The following is a 19,174-nucleotide window of genomic DNA, read 5'->3' as shown; positions in this document are numbered from 1 at the left end:
ATTCTGTGTAACTCATTAAAAGTGCTGAATATGACTGGCATATTCTAAACCCAAGCGTTCTAAGATGTCATATTTGCAGAGGAATGTATTAGCTGCCTTCACCTCAAACGAGGAGTTAAGCCTGGAGAGGTCCCTCATTACTTCTCAATATCACCTCATATAACTGTGAAGAGGCTGAATTCCAACAACACCCTATTAAATCAGTAGATTTGTTTGTTTGTGCAAGTACCAAAAGAATGTCTCAAGATTGAACAGGATTCAGATTTGACTTGTGTTTTATTAGAGTTCAGCATTATGCTTTGCCTTGGAGAGTAAGTAATACATTGAGCAACACCTGGTCATAAGACATGTGTAGCCTGTTTTGGGTAAACTGATAGAGTTGGGATGAAGCCTTGTTGCAGCTGGAAAATCTCTATTGAGGAAAAAAGATAAAAAGGAATTAAAAGCCTTTTTTAATACAACATATCAAAATGATTGGCATTAGCGGTTGTGTACCCAATCAGAAAATGAATTTTGTGTACACAAGACATATGCCCTGACTGATTAGCTTGAGAGGGCAAACAGCTAGGTAGATCCAGAAGGCAATACAAGCTGGAGAAAGGAGTATGAAAAGGGAAAATCTTTGTGGACCTGGTATTGGCCAGAAGCAATTTGGAACAGTGAATCCAAAAACTTTTATATTTAATTCCTGCTGTGCCAAGAAAAGAGATTTTCACATGCACTTCATGTAAACAACAGGATTGAATTGAGAAAATAAGACTCCACATTTTTTTCATAGCCGCCTGTCTGTATAACCTTAAATATCTTCTAGGAATTTGGGTCAAGAGAGGATACTGATGGCAATGAGAAAACCATGATAGCAGTATGCAAGCGTATCTTTTAATGAGCGATAAGCTGACTTTCTCTTGCTTTCAAGCTCCTAAATTTCTGCCCTCCAACCAGCAATAGAGCAAAAGACATTCATCAGGTCTTGCAATTTCATGTACACTTTGGGCAGAGTACTGTCCTATTGTCTAGACAGAAGCTGAATAGAGCTTCTATTAAGTAGGTGGAAGACAACACTTGAAAATGACAAGTACGTATCATACCCTGAAATACTAAGACTGGACAACTTCACCAAGTGCTTAGTTGCATCTTCTGATTTTTGCATTCTGATTTGCTGAGTATTTGTCAGATCTTTAGGAATGGGGTAAGATTTATGTTGAGGATAACATTAATCTGAAAACCAATTCTTCATGTTTGTAAATATAAAGAAAAAGAGAGGGAATGACAATCCGTGCTCTATTTATTTGTATTGTTGAATGTTTTCCAGTGCACTGGAAGAGACTGGCTTCACTGCCTTAAGCAATCTTTTTGCTGATCCTTTTGTAGACTACACCAGCAGCAGTAGCAACCTGGAATAAAGAACAAATCAAAATTAGGTTGAACAGTGCAATTAGAGCTTCAGTGTCACAAATGAAAAGACCTGCTGACTGGCTCACAGAACCTGCCCTTTACTGAAGCAACATTTACCCTTTTGTAGAAGACATCTAAAAAATCAGCTTAATGTCATTGTCAAGCCTGAAATATACAGTGCAAAAATCTTCTTACACAAAAAGTTTTAGTGGTTTAAGGATAACTTAAATGTGTCCTGGTTTAGACATGGCTTCATCAACTCCAAGTTATCAACAAAATGGCAACATAGCTTTGGAAGATTACTGAAACTAGAATACTTACAGAAAACTTGTAAAACAGGATTGTCAAACATCATGTTTTCTGATTCTCACAAATTTTCCTGAACTGACTTATGTCTGTGCCAGTTACGTCTGCCTGAGTGCATCTTCAACAGAGACTCACCACAAGTAAGTTACTCTGTGAATCGACAAAGGATGCTCACCCTCCCTGAAAGGAATCACTTACTGCTTCTGGAGAACAATTATCTCACTTGTCTAAAACTCAGAATTTTAAGCCTGCTGCTTTTGAGGGATTTTTTTTGTTTGTTGGTTTGGTTTTTATAAGATAACATGGATATTTGAGAACTCACCTCCACAAGCTTTCCTCCAGAAATCTCTGAAGTATGACGATAGTTGGGAAATTCAGCTATTAATTTCCCATCTTCCATTTTTATAGTTGCCTGTAATAGAGAAAGGTTTAATGTTCCCTGGGGTTACTGGCATTTTTATTATAACTGTAAATATCTGTACACCTGATGCTTAAAGTTTTTATCTTTAAAAATGTAGTCATGTATTACACATGCAACTTCATGAACAAGACTAAAATCCTGGTGCTTTAGTTCTTATATGTTCACAATTTAAATAGAAAAATCTTCATCTAACAGTACATCTAACAAGTAGCATTCCCAGATACCAATAACCTGCTTGCAAGCACCACAAAAGTCACTGTGCACAAGTCATGTGGATCTTTACCCTAGATCCTGTACTGTTAAGAGCTGCTTCTGTATGGAAGAAGTATGCCAGGATGCTACTATGAAGGTCACAAATCCTACAGTGGCTCAGCTGACCACCAAAATTAGATATGTAGTTCCATCACAAAATCAGTCTTGTCTATATAACTAGCCAGTTTCACCTAAGCTTTTAGCTATAAAGACAGATGAGCCAGTTATACTTCAAGGTGAAAAAAAGGTAATTTTCAAAATGAAGAGTGGATATATTTTAGCAGGTACAAGGAAATCATTTTACTAATTTACGTATTGTTTAGTGACACTATACTAAAAAAGGCAGAGGTTTCTCTGCTGAGTCATTTACTCTGCCTCCATCTTTAGTTACTTCTTAGGCTTTGGACTGCTGAAGTGCCAGGGCCAAAAAGAAGAGAATGGAATTGGTAGCATTTCAGAATTGTTAACTTTGCAATAGTTTGACCAAGTAGAATTGTGTCTTATTCTATCTGTCAGGTTTCACAAAGACTTCTCAAAGCCAAAGACATAGTTTCTTACCTTTCATAATCAGAAAAGTGTGACTAAAAAAGCCTGGAAATCATGCAATGCTATTGCTATGCTCTGTTTGCCACAGCTCCCTGACGCAACTACTGGTTTTCCTGTCTCTTCAATATGTATAAAGCATTTATCCAGTAATCTATTGCAGGGGTTTGGACACCTCACAAATGCGGAATTTAGCTGTCCCAAACTGTCTTATCCCTTTAAATAGTTGAGAAATTGATAAGGTAAATAAAGCAACGATTTTACAGCAGGTTTAGTATCCAGATTTTGTCCATGACATGAGCAGATCAGTATTGCATAATCTTCCATCTTGCAAGAGGCTGCTTAAATTGCAGGTTGCTCTGTACTTCCAATAGGAAGGAGGATACAGAGATATTTTTTTCCCCATCTTCATGTTACACCCTTTGTTTTAGGCTCAGGCACAGGTGACTTCAAAAGGTGAGCACTGCAGACAGGCACGGGCAAAGCTAGAGACCACAGCACTCCCCTCAGCATGCTGCAGGTGCTGGACAATGACACAGCTGCCAACCAACTATAAAGAGTTGCAATGAGCATTACGTTTGCTTGAGCTACAACACCAGTAAATGCTTGACACTCTACCCTCATTCTTTATTGGTACATACAGTTCTGAAGCTCTAGCTCTCTTTAAAATCAGATTTAGATATTTTGCTAGGGGCATCAAGAAATGGGGAAAAATGCTATGTTTCTAAGCTATGACAGATGAGAAAAACAATTTCAGGAAGATGTCACTGAGACACATTTGATTTTCACCCTAAATCAAAAAACAACTGAGACAGGGTAGAACTGAAGAGCTAAATGTATTTACCTTGAACTTTCTACCACCCATTGTCTCCATGTCTGCTTCCTTGCCAATTGTGAATTTGTTGGTCGCGGTGTGGCCTCCTGGGAAATGCTGTGTCCAGGTGAAGTCATCTCCATTCTGCACCACTTCAGTGACTATTTTGCAATTCCTTCCCATTTCAATCTTGTCACTGGGGAGACCTTAATCAATAGAAATATACAGTTTATCAAATCTAATAGCTTACCAGCTGTATTTGAATTGAAGCATGCTAATGGTATGTTTGTCCTCAGCAGTATCAAAGCTCTGAGTTTAAATGATTGGTATAAAGGAAACTATAGGTACAGCAGTGCATTTGCTAAAATAAGAAGTTTTAGTCTTGCATTCTTTTCCCTGAGAAAGGATGTCTTTGCTATATAGCTGCACATACCTATTCATTATGTGCTTGTGCTATTTAAATAAACGAATACAAGCACTGAACTTCTGCGCACAGATCATAGGGTCCCTAAAAGCTTTTATGGGGTAATGTCTGAAACAGGTTTGCACAGTCTTCTGAAAGCATTCACAGACACCTGTTCCTGTGTAAGATTTTGCCAAGCTTTGATTTTTCATACTAAATCTATACTCCTGCTTATGAATGGGACAGAAAAAGTGACCTTCACAATCATCATACTGCAAACAACTTGGCCCTTCATTCTGCTGCTACTGAAAGGGACTACTACTTCTGTAGAACAGGACTACTTCCTGCAGCTGGCAGTGCTTATAAGAATGAAAACTGAATCTCCTTGCTGAAGTGTAGAGCACTTCTACCACGTTTAGCCCCTGTGGATCTCAGCACATTTCAGTAACGAATCCCTAAAAAAAAAAAAAGTAGTCTTTTTAACTAATTCATAACCTTTAAGTCTTACACCCACAACATACTCACCAATCTTCCTCACAAAGTCATCATAGTTCTCATCGCCTTCAAACTCGTATTTGCCTGTAAATGCCATGTTGCCCTGGTGATGTGGCTGGTAGAGCAGAATAGCAGCTGGAACAAAGAATGGAGATGTGCAGATGGCTTGAGGCCCTGGTTTTTATAAACCAGCCCAAGCTGTTCAGCCCACCTATATCCACACCCCTTGGAAATACACTTTTACGACGTGTGTGAGTCACTAGCATGGATGCCATTGACCTGTATGAAAATCAAGGTTATAATTCGATTATACATCCTTGACAATAACGTGGAGATCAGCAGAAATCAGGGACAAAAGCTCAGTTTTCATGTTCGTGCACATTTAAACAAAGTGATATATTTTTACTTTCAAGATTCCACTGATTTTTGCATTCAGGCTAGAATAATGGTGAAATATGTTATAATGAAACAGGGAGAAAACGGCTTCAAAGCAGTGTCTGGAGATCACATCCTTGCTCTATTTGGAAGCATACCCTATATTAGTTAAAATATGAAAATATGAAGCAAGCTGCACAGATTCCTAAGTAATCCTGGCAGGATATGGGCAGTGACAGGATTCTGGGTAAATTACTGCACCTGCACATGTCTTACCCTTATCTCCACCCTGTAAAAAAGAACTATAAAATATTTTACACTACTCAGTTGTAAAGTACATTAGATACGTCCGTGGCACTATGTTCCCACACCTTATTTAATATCAAGAGATAAACAGTGTTCTGTATTGCTTAGCAAGTGTTTGCACCAAGTATAAAAACTATATTTTGGAGCAGCAGAGTTCTGATTTATGCAAGATAATCATATGTTAAAAGTCAGGGAGTCTGCTGGGTAATTTAGAATGCATACAGGAGGTGTCCTATGCCTATCAAATCCACTGGCACACACAGATAGCAGGGTAGGAAATTCCCAGCTGCTGTGGATTGGCATAGTTCCACTCACTGGCTGAGGATACAATTTTTAATCTGAAGAAAACCATTCCTAAGATTTATGTGAAAATGGCGTCATAGATTGGAATTTTATTTTCTTTCATTAACGAATTTGGGAAGGAACAGAAAATCAAAAAAGAAACTCCCATTTTCCCCAGTTTTATGAAAGTCTGGAGTAATACGTAACACAAGCTCAACAAGTGTTGCTATATACAAAGTGGGTTCCATTTCTTACATGCAATTAATTTAATCCCACATGCTAATACAAGAACATGTCTATTTAGAATCAAGAAACTGTTCAGAAGAAGAACAGGAACAGAGGCTGGGTGATCAAAAACATAGAAAACAAAGGTTCACTAAACTTCACCACTGCTCTCCTTGGTGTACTGTCACATTAATGTACTCTATCTAACCATTTCCGAATTTCTAGTTAATACTGATCCACACTGCACTCTGTCAGAGAATGAGACAAACTTCAGCCATGGAATGAAACTTCAGTAAAATGTTAAATATCATAAATCATGGTATATCATTATGGCTAAACTCTACAAAGTAGAAGCATTGCTACATCTAACAGTTTTAACATCAAGAAGACCGTCTTCGAGTTCACACAGTCAGTTGTACACTCCCTCAGCTCTAAATCCTGCACGTTGGAAGGTGTGGTGTAGTTTGCAAGCTGTTGTACTGAGCTGAGACAGAATGGTGCCTCTTAGCAAATGCTGCCTCCTATGAGTCCTCTCTCTTATGGTCACATACTGGCTGTCTCTCGATGCAGCCTCACAGATTCGGGACTGGATGTACATTATGTCATACCAGCATTAAATTCAGGAGGAACTAGAAATAAGTCTGCCTATATCCAAATGTTTTGTCACAGCATACTACAACAACCCCTTAAATTAGTAACTGTTGGGGGTTAAGGTTTCATTAAACTTAAATATATTTGCTATGTAGTCATATATTTAATGGCATATCACTTGTCAGGGTATGCTGCAACTCAGTGAAAAGAATCCTCTCTAATTTGTATTATTTTCTCAATTTTACTTACTAAGCTGCTTTCTTCAGTACAAAGCCTCTGCTGTCTATTAGTTGTATGGCCTTTAAACCAATGACAGAATACACAGGGCATATGAGTTTTGAATAGGAAAACATTCCCTGCCTTAGCAAAATTTCTGCAGTTTCAACACTTTTCCTTACAGGGTTAAAATGAGAGGAATTCAGAATAACACACTGACTGATGGGTGAAAAGTGTGAATCAGGCGAGAAGGGGACTTCTAATGGAAAATAATTTTCTGACCAGAGAAAGCTTCAGAAAATTCTGAGCCAGTTTTATGAGAGATTACACCTGTGCATAGAAAAGAGCTTACCTCATGCTCGTTAGTTGGGAATTTGTATTATTTCTGGGTTGGTCTTTCTCCCACTTCCTCATCTGAAGTCGGAGAGAAAGTAACTTGAAAATCTTCCATTTCATATGAAAGAAAACATAAAACTTTCAAATGGAGATTTGTTTTTGATGTTGACAACAATCCCTTTTAAAACATTTGTTTGGAGCTATGTTCCTGGCAGGAAAAGAGTTTTCTAGAGCAGATGCAGCAAGTGAACAAGAGTGAAGCGGAACAAACCCACAGTCAATTTGTAAAATCAAAACAGAACAAATGCCCTAGGAATTACTGCCTTCCCACCCCTAGCCCTTCACTCTCCCCATATTTACTCAGCTTTAAATTGTACCATGCTGTGCAGTGGCTGACTATATTGTGCTGGAGTTCATGACGCCACAAAAGCCATACCATCTGCTGTCTGCATGCAATTAAAAGGATGTGTCCATACTTGAAATAGAAGAGAGCCATACACCTTCCCTCTGCGAACATTCTCTGTGCCCCGTGATTAGCATTCAAAACGCAGGAGTGTGGGAGAAAAGTAAGGAACCGGGGGGTTCTGTATCTATTACAAATACATGAGATTCAGGGAAGGAACAGAGAAACTTGTTTTACCACCAGTGTTTCCTTTGCACTTTTAATGTCTGTAAAATGATTGTGACTGTCCCACAACCATATTTGACACTTAGGGTTTTTAATTACGACTCCTTCAGCTTAATCCCAAGATTGCTGAACTTAATGACCAATTGTGCAGGAGCAGACAACTGAAAACGAAACTTTCTTTATCAGCGGGACCCAGATGCTTAGGCCCTAGCTATATAAAGAAAAACAGCATTAGCATGGAAAACAATGAATTGGTTGCACATACACAGAAGCCTCAGTTCTCACTGCTATGGTAAATACCAGTTAAGCTACAAGAGTGTAAACTGTGCCTTTAGTAGAGGCAAACCCCTAGTAAATTCAGTCATACACAGATTTGAAAATACCATTTAGAGGAAAGTATCATCAAGCTTATTTCATACATGGGAAAGCTGAAACACTGAGAGCAAGTGACCTACGAGAGCTTATCATATAGTGAATGGATGATGCAGCCAGTAAGAAACCTTAAGTCAAGCACTAACCCAGTGTCCACCAAATGGCACATTAATTTAAACATTCTTATAACAAACAAGCCTTTAGAAGCAAACAATGAGAGCTCTGAGCCACCGTTTACTTTTAAACAGTCACCCAGGGAGTTGTACACTTGTCCACTGATGGGCTGTGAGAATCCTTGCAGCTGTTTAGCACAACTGGCTGAGCAAGCAGGCCCCTAGTTAAGATTCTTATCATCTCCATGTGGCTCAGTGTATACTGAAAGATAACCAGGCATGTCCAGCCTCAACTGCGGTTTGGAGAGTGGGTGACTGGTGAGCCTGTCCTCAGGTTAGCTGAGCACTGAAGGCCTCTGTCTTGCTCCGGGCTCTTGGTGTTCCAGAGAGACATGCACAACCCTGTGAAGAAGGTAAATGAACTCGAGCCATAAACTCCTCCGTTTACATAAAACTTATTGGGGTACAGTACCACTAGCATAGTAACACCATATGGACCTTGAAGGATAGATTGAACTGGATAAGAAAAATGCCACAGCTCTGTGGAGCAGGAAAAAGATAATCACAGTATATGAACAGTACTTGAGCTTTTATGTTCTCTCTCTCCCCCTCTCTCTCAAGATCAAATTACATTGATAGCTTTCTTGCGATGTCATATAAAAATGCTGACATCTACACAACTATAAAATACTTAGAGCTTGCCTGCAGTGGGAACGTTGTGGCATAGAGCCAGTGTGTAGTAGAGTAAATTACCAATGAGTATCTATTTGACTGGGTGGGTCATTCTTGACACACATAAAGTATGAGTTTATTCACCTCCAAGGAGTTGTACACTGCCACTGTACATGAGATTTCCAGAGCAGGTTACCAACATCCGTCCAAACAATAAAGGTAAGGCTACACAGTGTTAACAAATGTGCTTGCTCTGCCTGGCTGCTCAGGACCAGAATCAGTTTAGAACAAGTTCTGAGCAAACATGCCGTCATCTGTACCTGTTTGTGCAGAGGAGTCTTTGCTGTGCATTGTGAATTTGCACCCATGTTTCTGGGTGCAAATTCACTTATTCCAAAACAAATCCTTATTTTCATTCCTGCCTTTTTTGTTATAAAAATTTAATGGAATTTAATAATGTATTGGAGAATGAAGAATTTCACTAAGTAGCCTTCCCGACACTGAGTCAGGACAATGTTTATTCCAAGAATAAAGGACTGGAGGCCCTCTGACTTTACTGCAGTTATGGTCACTTGTACAATTGTGTTAGCCATCAAGGTCCCTATCGCTTAAGTTTCACCTAAAACCAGTATTCATTTAATGACCTTACACTTTGCATTTACAGTATTCATTATTTTCCTGCCTCTTCAGAGCTGTCAGCATGTGATGTTGCTTTTGCATACTCCTAAAGCAGTGCTTCATCCTTGGTGCGCTGATCACTGAAATAAATAGTGCAGAGAACCCCAGAATTATCCAGTAAAAAGAAAATAAAAATCCATGTCTATATATACATGTGTTTTAAATACAAGTATTTAATCCATTTTAACTACTACCATGTAGTTGAATGGATTAAATCTCTCCTCTCTTATAAGAAGAGATTGCTGGAGCTGGGCCTGTTTAGTCTAGAGAAGACTGAGAGGGAATCTCCCTAATGCATATCAATATCTCAAAGGTGGGTGCCAGGAGGATGGTGTCAACTCTTTTCAGTGGTGCCCAGCAACAGGATGAGGAGCAATGGCCATAAACTAAAACACAGTAAGTTTCACCTCAGCATAAAGAATAACTTCTTCATGTTGAGGGTGGCAGAGCACTGGAACAGGCTGCCCAGGAAGGTTGTAGTCTCCCTCTCCAGAGACATTCAAAACCCACCTGAACATGTTCCTGGGTAACCTGTTCTCGGTGGCCCTGCCTTGGCGGAGGGGTTGGACCAGATGATCTCCAGAGGTCCCTTCCAACCCTAGCAATTCTGTGAGTCTGTGAAAGTAGAATCTGCACACTGCTGCAGACAACCTTGGCTATATCATTTTTGTGCTTAACAGAACTCAGTTCAAATCCAATTGAATTAACAGCTATAACTGAGACTAGTGATAAAAATAAAAGATGATTTCCCTGGCACAAGGTGAGAATCATAACAGAGAAAGGCAAAAGAATAAAAAGCTTCAGGTGCAAAAGCTGACAACAGCTTTCAGAAAATGCCATTATCTTCAGCGTACTTGGCACTGTTTATCATTTTAAATGGAGAAAGATGCAGCTGTTCTTTATGTAGGTCACATCAAATATCGTTATTCCATAGGCGACTGTGTCTGCCATCTGGTGGCCAACGGTCAGGGTGGGGGAGTGTGTCCTGCTTTGAGCCCCCTCCTCACCCATGTAAACCCCTAACTTCAGTTGGAACATGCCAAGGTTTGCAACAGCCCCATGCCACAGCTGAGTCTCAAAGAGGGATTGCTGATCTCCTCATTCTGGTTATAATCAGCTCAGTAAGAATCATGTTAAATATATAATTTATACTTATATAATATACAAAAATATACAGGTTATTTATACAAGCAATTATCTTCATATATTTCATTTTGCGACACAGTTCTAAATGAAGATGATTTCCTAAGCATTGGTTTACGGCAGCACTGACATATCATATAGTATTAGCCTTTCCTTAAACACAAATCCATTTGTATTGCTATCTTGCCAGTCAACAAGACGCAGGACTGTGCTTCACACAGGTTTAATTCAACATTATAGTTCAGGGGCCAAATACTGGTGCCCTGGATCCAATGGGAATCACCTACAGTTGAATCAAAACTTCAACTCAATTAAATGACTTTTTGTGCAAACCCTGTTTGCAGCAGGCTGGCATTTGTGAAATGCACTGAGTGGGTTTGGGTGTCACAGCCGAACACAAATAAGGGTGTGCATGCTTAGATGGAGCAGCACTGCTTGTGGACAGAGTGAAAGGAAACGGTATAACCTTACTCTGTGAGGTCTAAGGTGCACAGACAGGAGCTTCACACTGAATTTGTCTCACCAAGCAGGAAAAAAACCCCACAAACAACCCAAAACCATGCACTCGCAGTTGTGCTTACCTGACTTTGTAACCTGAGTCACTGGTCTAACATCAGCACATAGGAAATCTCATATTTGAATGTATATTGTCAGGACTATGGTTACAATGAGAAGTTATGCAGAACAGCTCAACACTGAATTTATCATGATGACGTGAGTTACAACTGTGTGGCTACTGCAGACAGCATAAATAAGCTGTCAAAGATGTAAAACTCTTGTGGAATCTTACACCCAAAGGAAAAGTTCATCAAAAGTGAGCAGTTAATTCCCTGTCTCCCAAGCCAGCTACCTCTGATATGCAAAACAGCTGAGTCTTCAAACGCTGGTAGGAACAGAGGGAGCTTTCAGGAACCAAATCAAAGGCCTTGGATATCTTTACTTCCAGAATTTGCTTCCCACAAAGTCATAAATATAACACTTTTGCATTCTTTTTGTCATGTCAGAGTCACCTTGCCCTTGAATGTCTCCCGGTATGCTTTAAAGTTTATTAACCTTTCAGATGTGTTGTATAAAGCCAGCTGAGTTACACTCAAAAGACAAAATGGAGATAAGTAAAGCAATTCCATTAGTGAATGAACTAGGCTGAGTAACTATCTTTGAAGTGCTTTTAGAAGTGGAATGCAATGGAACAAGGAGTACAGATTCAAAATAAAAGCAGGAACTCTCCAGTGAAAACGAAGTTACACTTAATGATTCTTTCAGAATGAAACTTGATCAGGAAAGCTCATAAAACTCTTAAAACAGCTGTATCTGGCAATTATTCAGCAATCCTCCATAGTAAATGGCTAATGATTATTAATTCCGTGGGTATTCCAAGTAATCATTCATAATGAATTTAGAATGAACTCATTTGGTGTTAATGTAATGTGTAATTCCATGGGAGTCCTATTACAATGCTGCCTTATTAACTATCCATTTAGTACAGTACTAGGTGTTACTATTCTAAACACACAAGCACTAGAAAAGTAATTACAAACAAGATGTGGCTGAATTTTTGAAAAGCTAATGCTTGTATGGAGTCCAAATATATAACAGAGATGCTCCAGCCAGCTCTACAGGTGACACGGTACAGATCTGTCCTTGCCCCAGATGTGGCATTCTGATGGGTAGGATCTGCCTAACAAAAAGAGGAAAGAAAGGATCCTACCAGAAGCTGAGACAGAAACATCTGTGAAGGACAAAGGCACAGATCTTCCCAGCATCCAGTACTTTGGGGATTCCCTAAAAGGAAATTCAACTATTTTCTGCCAAAACACTGTTATAAGGAAAACCTTTAGTCTGGTTAGATCTCTACAAAGGTAGTTTCCAGAAAGCGAGGTAACCAAGTGATTCATTCAAGCTGTACAAGCTGGCATAGCTTCTGTAAGAAGTATTTGGCTCTTCTGCCCCTGACTGGTGTTCCTGATCTCCGAATGCTACCTCAACAGCATTGCTGAGGTCTGGTTTGGGCAACTGAAAAGACAGAAAACTAAACCTAAGGAAAAAAATAAATTTAAAAAAGTGTTTGATTTTCAGGTGGTTTCATCAGTTTCCAGCCGACTTGGTCCTCTGAACTGTCTCAGTTGCTTGTTCAGGCCCTGCCAGCACAACAGGAGCTACCAGAGAGAGGTGGGAAGGATGAATGGCACCATCATCATCAACATGTAGCCCTTTCATTGGCCTAGAGGGGCTGCAAACCACAGATTGAGAGCAGCCTGAGGATGACAGTGCTGCTTAAATTGCTCAAGTGATTCCTAGCTGTCCTTCAGCCACCTCCTACTTTGTGCTGGCACAACCCTTTATGCAGTAGTGTAGTAACCAAAGTGAGGGCGTGATTTGAATTAGAAATACCAAAGATAAAACACAAAGGTATTTTTCAGCTGGATCATTGCTCTGATCCAGTTCTTTGCATGATCACACAAACAGCTGTACTGGCATAATGGAAGTATTGGCATGGAGAAAGGAACAAGCAGCTGGTGGAATATCAGCACAAGGTGGCTATTCCACACTGAAGAATGCTCACTGTAATCACAGTCTGAGTTATACATTATCATCTATATGAAAAGAATAAAGAAGTTCAAACTGATAATTGTAAACAAGGCTTTGGAGAAGAAAAGCAGAAACATGCTCATGCTGATCTGGTGATATGTGCCTAGTTCAGGGTCATTGAACAGATTTTCTGCAAGCTGAAGGCTCAGTTCAAATCCTCTGAACTCATTATTTCCTATTGTCTCTTCAGAGTCCAACACCCAAGTAAATCAAATCAGCAGTCCTGGACTTGGAGGCACCAAAACAAAGAACTGGGAAGGACATCTCTGTTATCACTTCAGTCTTTTCTGGAATTGATAGCACTCTATGCAGTTTCTTGTCTTTGTAACCATAATGGGCAGTTTACTCTCTGGTATGTAAAAAATCCTCTTCCAATTTTTAGTTTAAATTAATGCTTGGTTATTCTAAGTCTGTTTGTGCTTGTGCCAGCATTGCACCTTCTCCTAAGCAGAACTTCTTTTAGTTTACCCCAAAGTCCTTTAGAGAGCAGTTATGTTCTCTTTTTTGCTGGGATAAATGAATTGGGCTAAGCCATGACGAACTGTTAGACACTTCTGAAATGACAGACCTTTTTTCTTCCTCATAATCCAACCGTTCCTCTTCACTTACTCCAATTGCACATAATCTTTTTGGAACAGAGGTGGCTGGGACCTATAACATTTTCCAGCTCGACAACAGGTTTCATTGGTACACTCCCCACCTTTTAAACTAAGATTGTTACATACTAAAATCTTTTCGTTTTACAGTAAGATTGATACCAGCAACTTCTTGTGAATCTGATTGTTCTTTTTTCTTCAGGAGTCTTCTCTTTAATTAATAATACTAAATGTTAACACTTGCATTCAGTTCAATGGAGACTGATAGCAGAAATAGGAAGCTTTCTTGACTTGTAAGTTCTAGTAACGACTACAACAGAAGACTTGAAGATTTTTGTTATGCCAGTTTTGACTCATGTAATCTGAAAATGCACAGTAAAACTAATTTTGGCTACTAGCAATTTGGCTCACACAAAACTGGTAAGATTTCTTTGAAATATCGTATTTGGATTAAGAGCCACTGTGAAACATTTTGAACCTCAATGGTTTTAGTCTACTACAGTTGCTAAAATGTGATATAATTCAATCTTATCTGCAGTCTTCTGCACACTCAGTTAAAGACACTACCTCTATATATTTCTTTGTTCCATATATTTCTGCTAGAAGCCCCTAATGGAAAGTTACTCTAGTTCTAATAAAGTTACTAACTGACAATCCTAAAGATAGGAACCATTACAACTACTCTTTCAGACTTTTCTGACCAAAATGCAATAGTCATCTCCCCTTTACGTACATAGGTCATGTGATGTGCTGTAAAGATTTTATTACTTGATAGTATCTATATGATTGTACTTGCTGACACATCAGGATAACACGGCTCCACATGGGAGCTTATCTTCAAGGTAATCTAGTCTAATTTGGGGACTTCTGTCACATGGCTGTGGTCTTCTAAGCAATCCTCAGCCATCACCAAAAGGGGGGAAGAAAGCTACGTACTAATATAAAATGAATGCACACTGTATTGGCATTTAAAATGCATGGGAACTGATGGCACGGAGGGTAACTGGAAGGGATAGGCTGTTACACCAAATACCAACACCACCACCAAGAAAAAAAGTAATCAAATTCCTTCTTAGCCACAATCCACAATGTATTTGGAAGGTATTGTGCCCTGGAAGCCTCCTCTTGAAAGCTACCCACAAAATTTGTATGATAATTTCTTCAAATTAGGCTTAAAAGGCAGCAGGATGAACATGGGTTGGTCAGGTCTCAGTGTTTCAGGAACTTACCCTGCTTCTGCAGCACAAACTGGAGCTCTGCATGGGCTCTGGTGGCAGGCCCCTCACCATAGCTGGGCAGCTTGCAGCTCTAGAGCTTGTGTTTTCCCATGCACCAAACTGACTTGCATATCTTACAGTTATTCCTACTCCTCACATACCTCTTCTGCAGCACCCTGTGACTGCATTCTAGCAGGTGGCATTCACTCCACTGCAATCATCACAGAATGCTTTGCTCCACCTAAGAAACCAAGGAACTGATGGCTTAGCACACATGATGTTGATTTAGGCTTTCTTGGAGAAACACTGCATAGAGCTTGCCTTTAAGGATATTTACTGAAGTCAATAAAGAGCAATACATAACACTTGTTTTTCTGTAGGAATTCTGCTAGAAGTTGGTGTTTCCTCCCAAACAAACCATGTTCTAAACCAATAAATCAGTTTTTAAGTGCTATTTGCCATACAGAGAGGGGTTTTAAAAATCTACTGATGTAATATAAGGAACAGTGAAAAAAGGACATTATAAGCAAATTATTTGCCTTTCTCAATTTTACTCATACTATTTGCTATTAAGCATAGGCTACTGCTGTGTAGCCTATGGATAAAAAGGAAGGAAATGATGGACTTTTAACAACAAACATTAGCTACTTAATAAAAGACTACCATTTAGTCTTGCAAGACAATGTATTTTGTTGTATTAATTGAGAATCTAACAGGAATTGAAGGTGTCTGTAAGGAGTAGTTGAAAAAAAGGAGCACATTTTGAAGCATAGGGCCATAGGATTAAAAAAATGTATTTTTCTTAAGACACTGCAATTTCACAATGTCCTTATTTTCATGCCTCTTCTGTAATGTCAACATCTGTGTATCTGGATCATCAATGGTTACTGAGGCAAACACACAAAGCTGCAGAACTAAAGGAAGGCCAAATTCCCCACTTGGCCTGCCAAGGGAACTCTTTCCGCTGCAAGGGTTACTCGGAGTTCAGTATGCATGGAATAAACACAACACACTTTATTATGCATCCTGCTTTCCAGACTGCTGCTCCCCAGCCCTCTATCATTAAAGCAATAGTACTGTATTTTAACTACAGACTATGTAGTTTGCCCCAGGTCATATAAAATGGGATTAAGACAGAAACCCTGATTCATTGCTGTCTGCTAAAACAATAGACACCCCTCCACCTCCAGCACATTGCCCCGGATCTCCACCAATTTTCCTGAAGTGCATTAACCTCCATCTATTGCATTTATAAAACCTGCTGCTGTATTTGTGGACATAAACCCCATGCACAGTTAAATTCTGCAATTCCAAAGGATTCCTTCAGCTGCAGTTCCTGAATCTCTGTTAAAGGGAACATTGCAGTTAGATACTACTTTTTTTTTTGAAGACACATCTGTTTTGCAGTTGACTTTTTCTTATATTTTAAAACCATGTTTACTAGTTCCCTCCCACCCCCTTCACTCTTTCAAGCTTTTTCTCTCTTCTCCTGCAGCCCACTTGCAGAGTTAGATGGACCAGACAGCTACCTGGTGAGAAGCTATTTGCTACCCCAGTAAGCCAAGCAAACAAGGATTTTGTCTTAAAGTATCTCAAAGGCAGACATGAGAAACCAGTACTGGAGTGAATTTTTCTTATGCTAATGCTGCCTTTAGAAAGTGCCACACTGAAAATCCTGATGCAGGTTAATTCTGCAGCAACAGAAAGAGTCTGGAAATTGCAAAGCCCATCTTGAAATACAAGAAAAGCCAGTTTTATTTGCATGCAAGTACTTTTCTGGGGCTTCAGCTATGCTTTGATGTGTATGATTCACAGGATATTTCCTTAGGTACATTTAACAGGAGAAATACGCTTTTGTAGCAGAGAAAATACATACATCTCACATGTCATTTCTTCACCATCTCCAAAACAAGCAGATCTTTGCATTTGCTTGTTCCATGAACTGCATCTAGCCTCTGGTGTCCCTCTTCAATGGCTTTATTTATTCTCGAGTTGGTCAGCAATAAATTTACTGTGATTAATCAAACTGCACTGATGGAAAACTGAGAAAATGAGACTATGTTGTTAAGAGGTGTGATTTTATCTTAAACCCTGGAATAAACCAGATTTTTCTTCAAGCTTTCTTCCGGAATGAGAAGGAAAATCTGGAAAACACTTTAAAAGCTGACCTTCCACTTGGAGAATTTTTTACTTCACAGTACCAAACAGCTGTTTCCCTCCTAAATGATGGGAAAGCAGCAGCCAACGAAAAAAAAAATAAACAGTGACAATAGTTAATTTGGTTTTAAACTTCATTTTTAACATAAACTTGCACGTTTGAACGGCTCAGTTTGGTAACAGCCACCCATCACTCATCATTCTCAGGATGCTTAAAAATTTGCATGTTGAGCTGGGTGAGGTGCCAACATCCCGATAGCGTCGTTAGTCAGCAAGAAAAATGCTTTGACAGAATTTGCACATAATTTAAATCCCAGTTGCATCCACCATGAACACAAGATTCTAGTGCCCAGCACTATCCTTGTGCCTCCCTTGGCGAGCATGCTGAGGTGGTTCTAAAACCAGCCTGAATGTCTGTGAATGTTTCTCCAGAGCAGGCATGGCCTTTCAGAGCAGACCCTGGAAATCAGGGAGACGTACCTGTGTCATGAACCACACTGCCATCTAGTGATAATGCTCCAATTCAGCTTCCAAGCTGAATGAACGTTCAAGTATGCCACAGATGGACTTCTGTGCCAAAATCCGTGCAGCTTGTGCCCTAAATGACAGGAGATTTAAAAGAAACCAAAATATTCTTGCATGATACTGGAATTTGTCGTATGCACAAAATTCAAGATATAGGCAGATTATTAAATGTCTTGATTGAAAATGCTGCTTGGTGCTTGTTCAACAGCAAGTCTTCCACCCACATCCAAAGCTCTTTAGCATCTGACAAGGTTCTGTAAACACGCCACTATCATCTTTGCTTGAATTTACTCTCTGTTAACACGACGTGGTTGGTTGGCTCAGGTTGCCAAGGGCTGCCCTGCAACACGACATTACTTTAGTTCAAGGTGGGCTGCCTTTTGCCTTCATTGTGCTTGCTTTTTTCATTTAGCTTCTTGGTAGAATGCAGAATTCTCCACACAGAATAAGCCATGATAATGATTCCTGCATGCAAAGCCAGGATGACAGCAAGATCAGCCTTTATCATAAAAATCCCTCTCAACTTGCTAATGCAGAGAGAAGCGTGATGAGGACATTCTGATATTGATTTGAACTGCCTCTGAGGACTGAAATATAAATTTCTTCAGCCCTCTGAGATGATTAATTACTAATTCTTTACAGTTCCACTACACTTTGCTCTTGAAACTGTCAATATCCTTTTATAAATAATATGTTGCAAAGGCCACAGGAATTGTGCTAGTACTTTTCTCAAGGTCAGGGTGATGTCTGGTGGGTCCACCACTGCTTAGAACACCTGAAAAGCAGTTCTCCCTTTCTGACTGTTGAGCTTCTGTTGTGATTATGGGATAGTCTTCAAGATATGCTGGGTATAATCCACCATCCTGCTGTATTCTGGAGCCCATAAAACAAGCAGGCTGAGATAATTGAAGAGAAATAATCATCATTTATCCTTCTCTATTCATCTCCTTTGAATGTTAGGCTGTGCTTTTCATACCGATCTTAACTATTTCATGACCTTCATTTTGGCAGATGGGATAGAGAAGACAAAATGCTGAAAGGGAGAAAAATCAGATGGGAAAGAAGGCAAACATATGGAAAAACCAGAGCTAATACAAAATGGGAGCAGGTCTCCCACTGAGCAATACAGGCATTGGCAATAAAACACTTCATAATTAACAGCAACTAAAGCTATACTTAGAGGATTAAATCTCTGGGTAGCCTACATTTTTATGCCTAGCTTTCCTCTTGCCACCTGTGGAAATGCTAATAGTGAAGGGTTTGATGTATGAGGAGAGGCTGAAAGAACTGTGTCCCTTGGGTTTGGAGAAGTGAGGACAAAGGGGAGACCATACTGCATTCTACAGCTACCTCACTGGAGGAAAGAGAAGATGGAGTTAGACACTTGTCAGAGGCACGGTGACAAGAGAACAGACACCACTGGGAATATGGGAAATTCTATCAGCTGTTATGATTATTTCTTTTTAAAACCATGAGGCTCATAAAATACTGGACCAGGTAGCCCAGAGAGGTTGTGGAATCTCC

At 39.6% G+C, this 19,174-nt stretch overlaps 1 protein-coding gene across 16 annotated transcripts in view; it reads right to left on the bottom strand.

Moving 5' to 3' along the window:
* Nucleotides 1–257: 257 nt before the first annotated feature.
* The window catches only part of FABP6 (fatty acid binding protein 6), a 39,951-nt gene continuing 21,034 nt past the window's right edge, over nucleotides 258–19,174 (bottom strand). For 6 of the 16 annotated variants that reach the window (XM_030504011.1, XM_030504014.1, XM_030504015.1 and 3 more), the window contains 4 exons: nucleotides 4,660–4,764; nucleotides 3,762–3,937; nucleotides 2,024–2,113; nucleotides 258–1,394 (listed from right to left, as the gene is read on the bottom strand). In XM_030504011.1, the coding sequence (XP_030359871.1) occupies nucleotides 1,341–1,394; nucleotides 2,024–2,113; nucleotides 3,762–3,937; nucleotides 4,660–4,764 (425 nt within the window). In that variant the 3' untranslated portion in view covers nucleotides 258–1,340. Of the gene's footprint in view, nucleotides 1,395–2,023; nucleotides 2,114–3,761; nucleotides 3,938–4,659; nucleotides 4,765–6,976; nucleotides 7,069–17,605; nucleotides 17,724–19,174 lie in introns of all 16 variants that reach the window. The other 10 variants (XM_030504018.1, XM_030504017.1, XM_030504020.1 and 7 more) reach the window with 5 other exon arrangements.

This window comes from Strigops habroptila, chromosome 12 (genome assembly GCF_004027225.2).
Source record: "Strigops habroptila isolate Jane chromosome 12, bStrHab1.2.pri, whole genome shotgun sequence".
Taxonomy (NCBI): Eukaryota; Metazoa; Chordata; class Aves; order Psittaciformes; family Psittacidae; genus Strigops; species Strigops habroptila.
The sequence above is the reverse complement of the archived record's forward strand: the minus strand, read 5'-3'. Positions and strand labels throughout refer to the sequence as shown.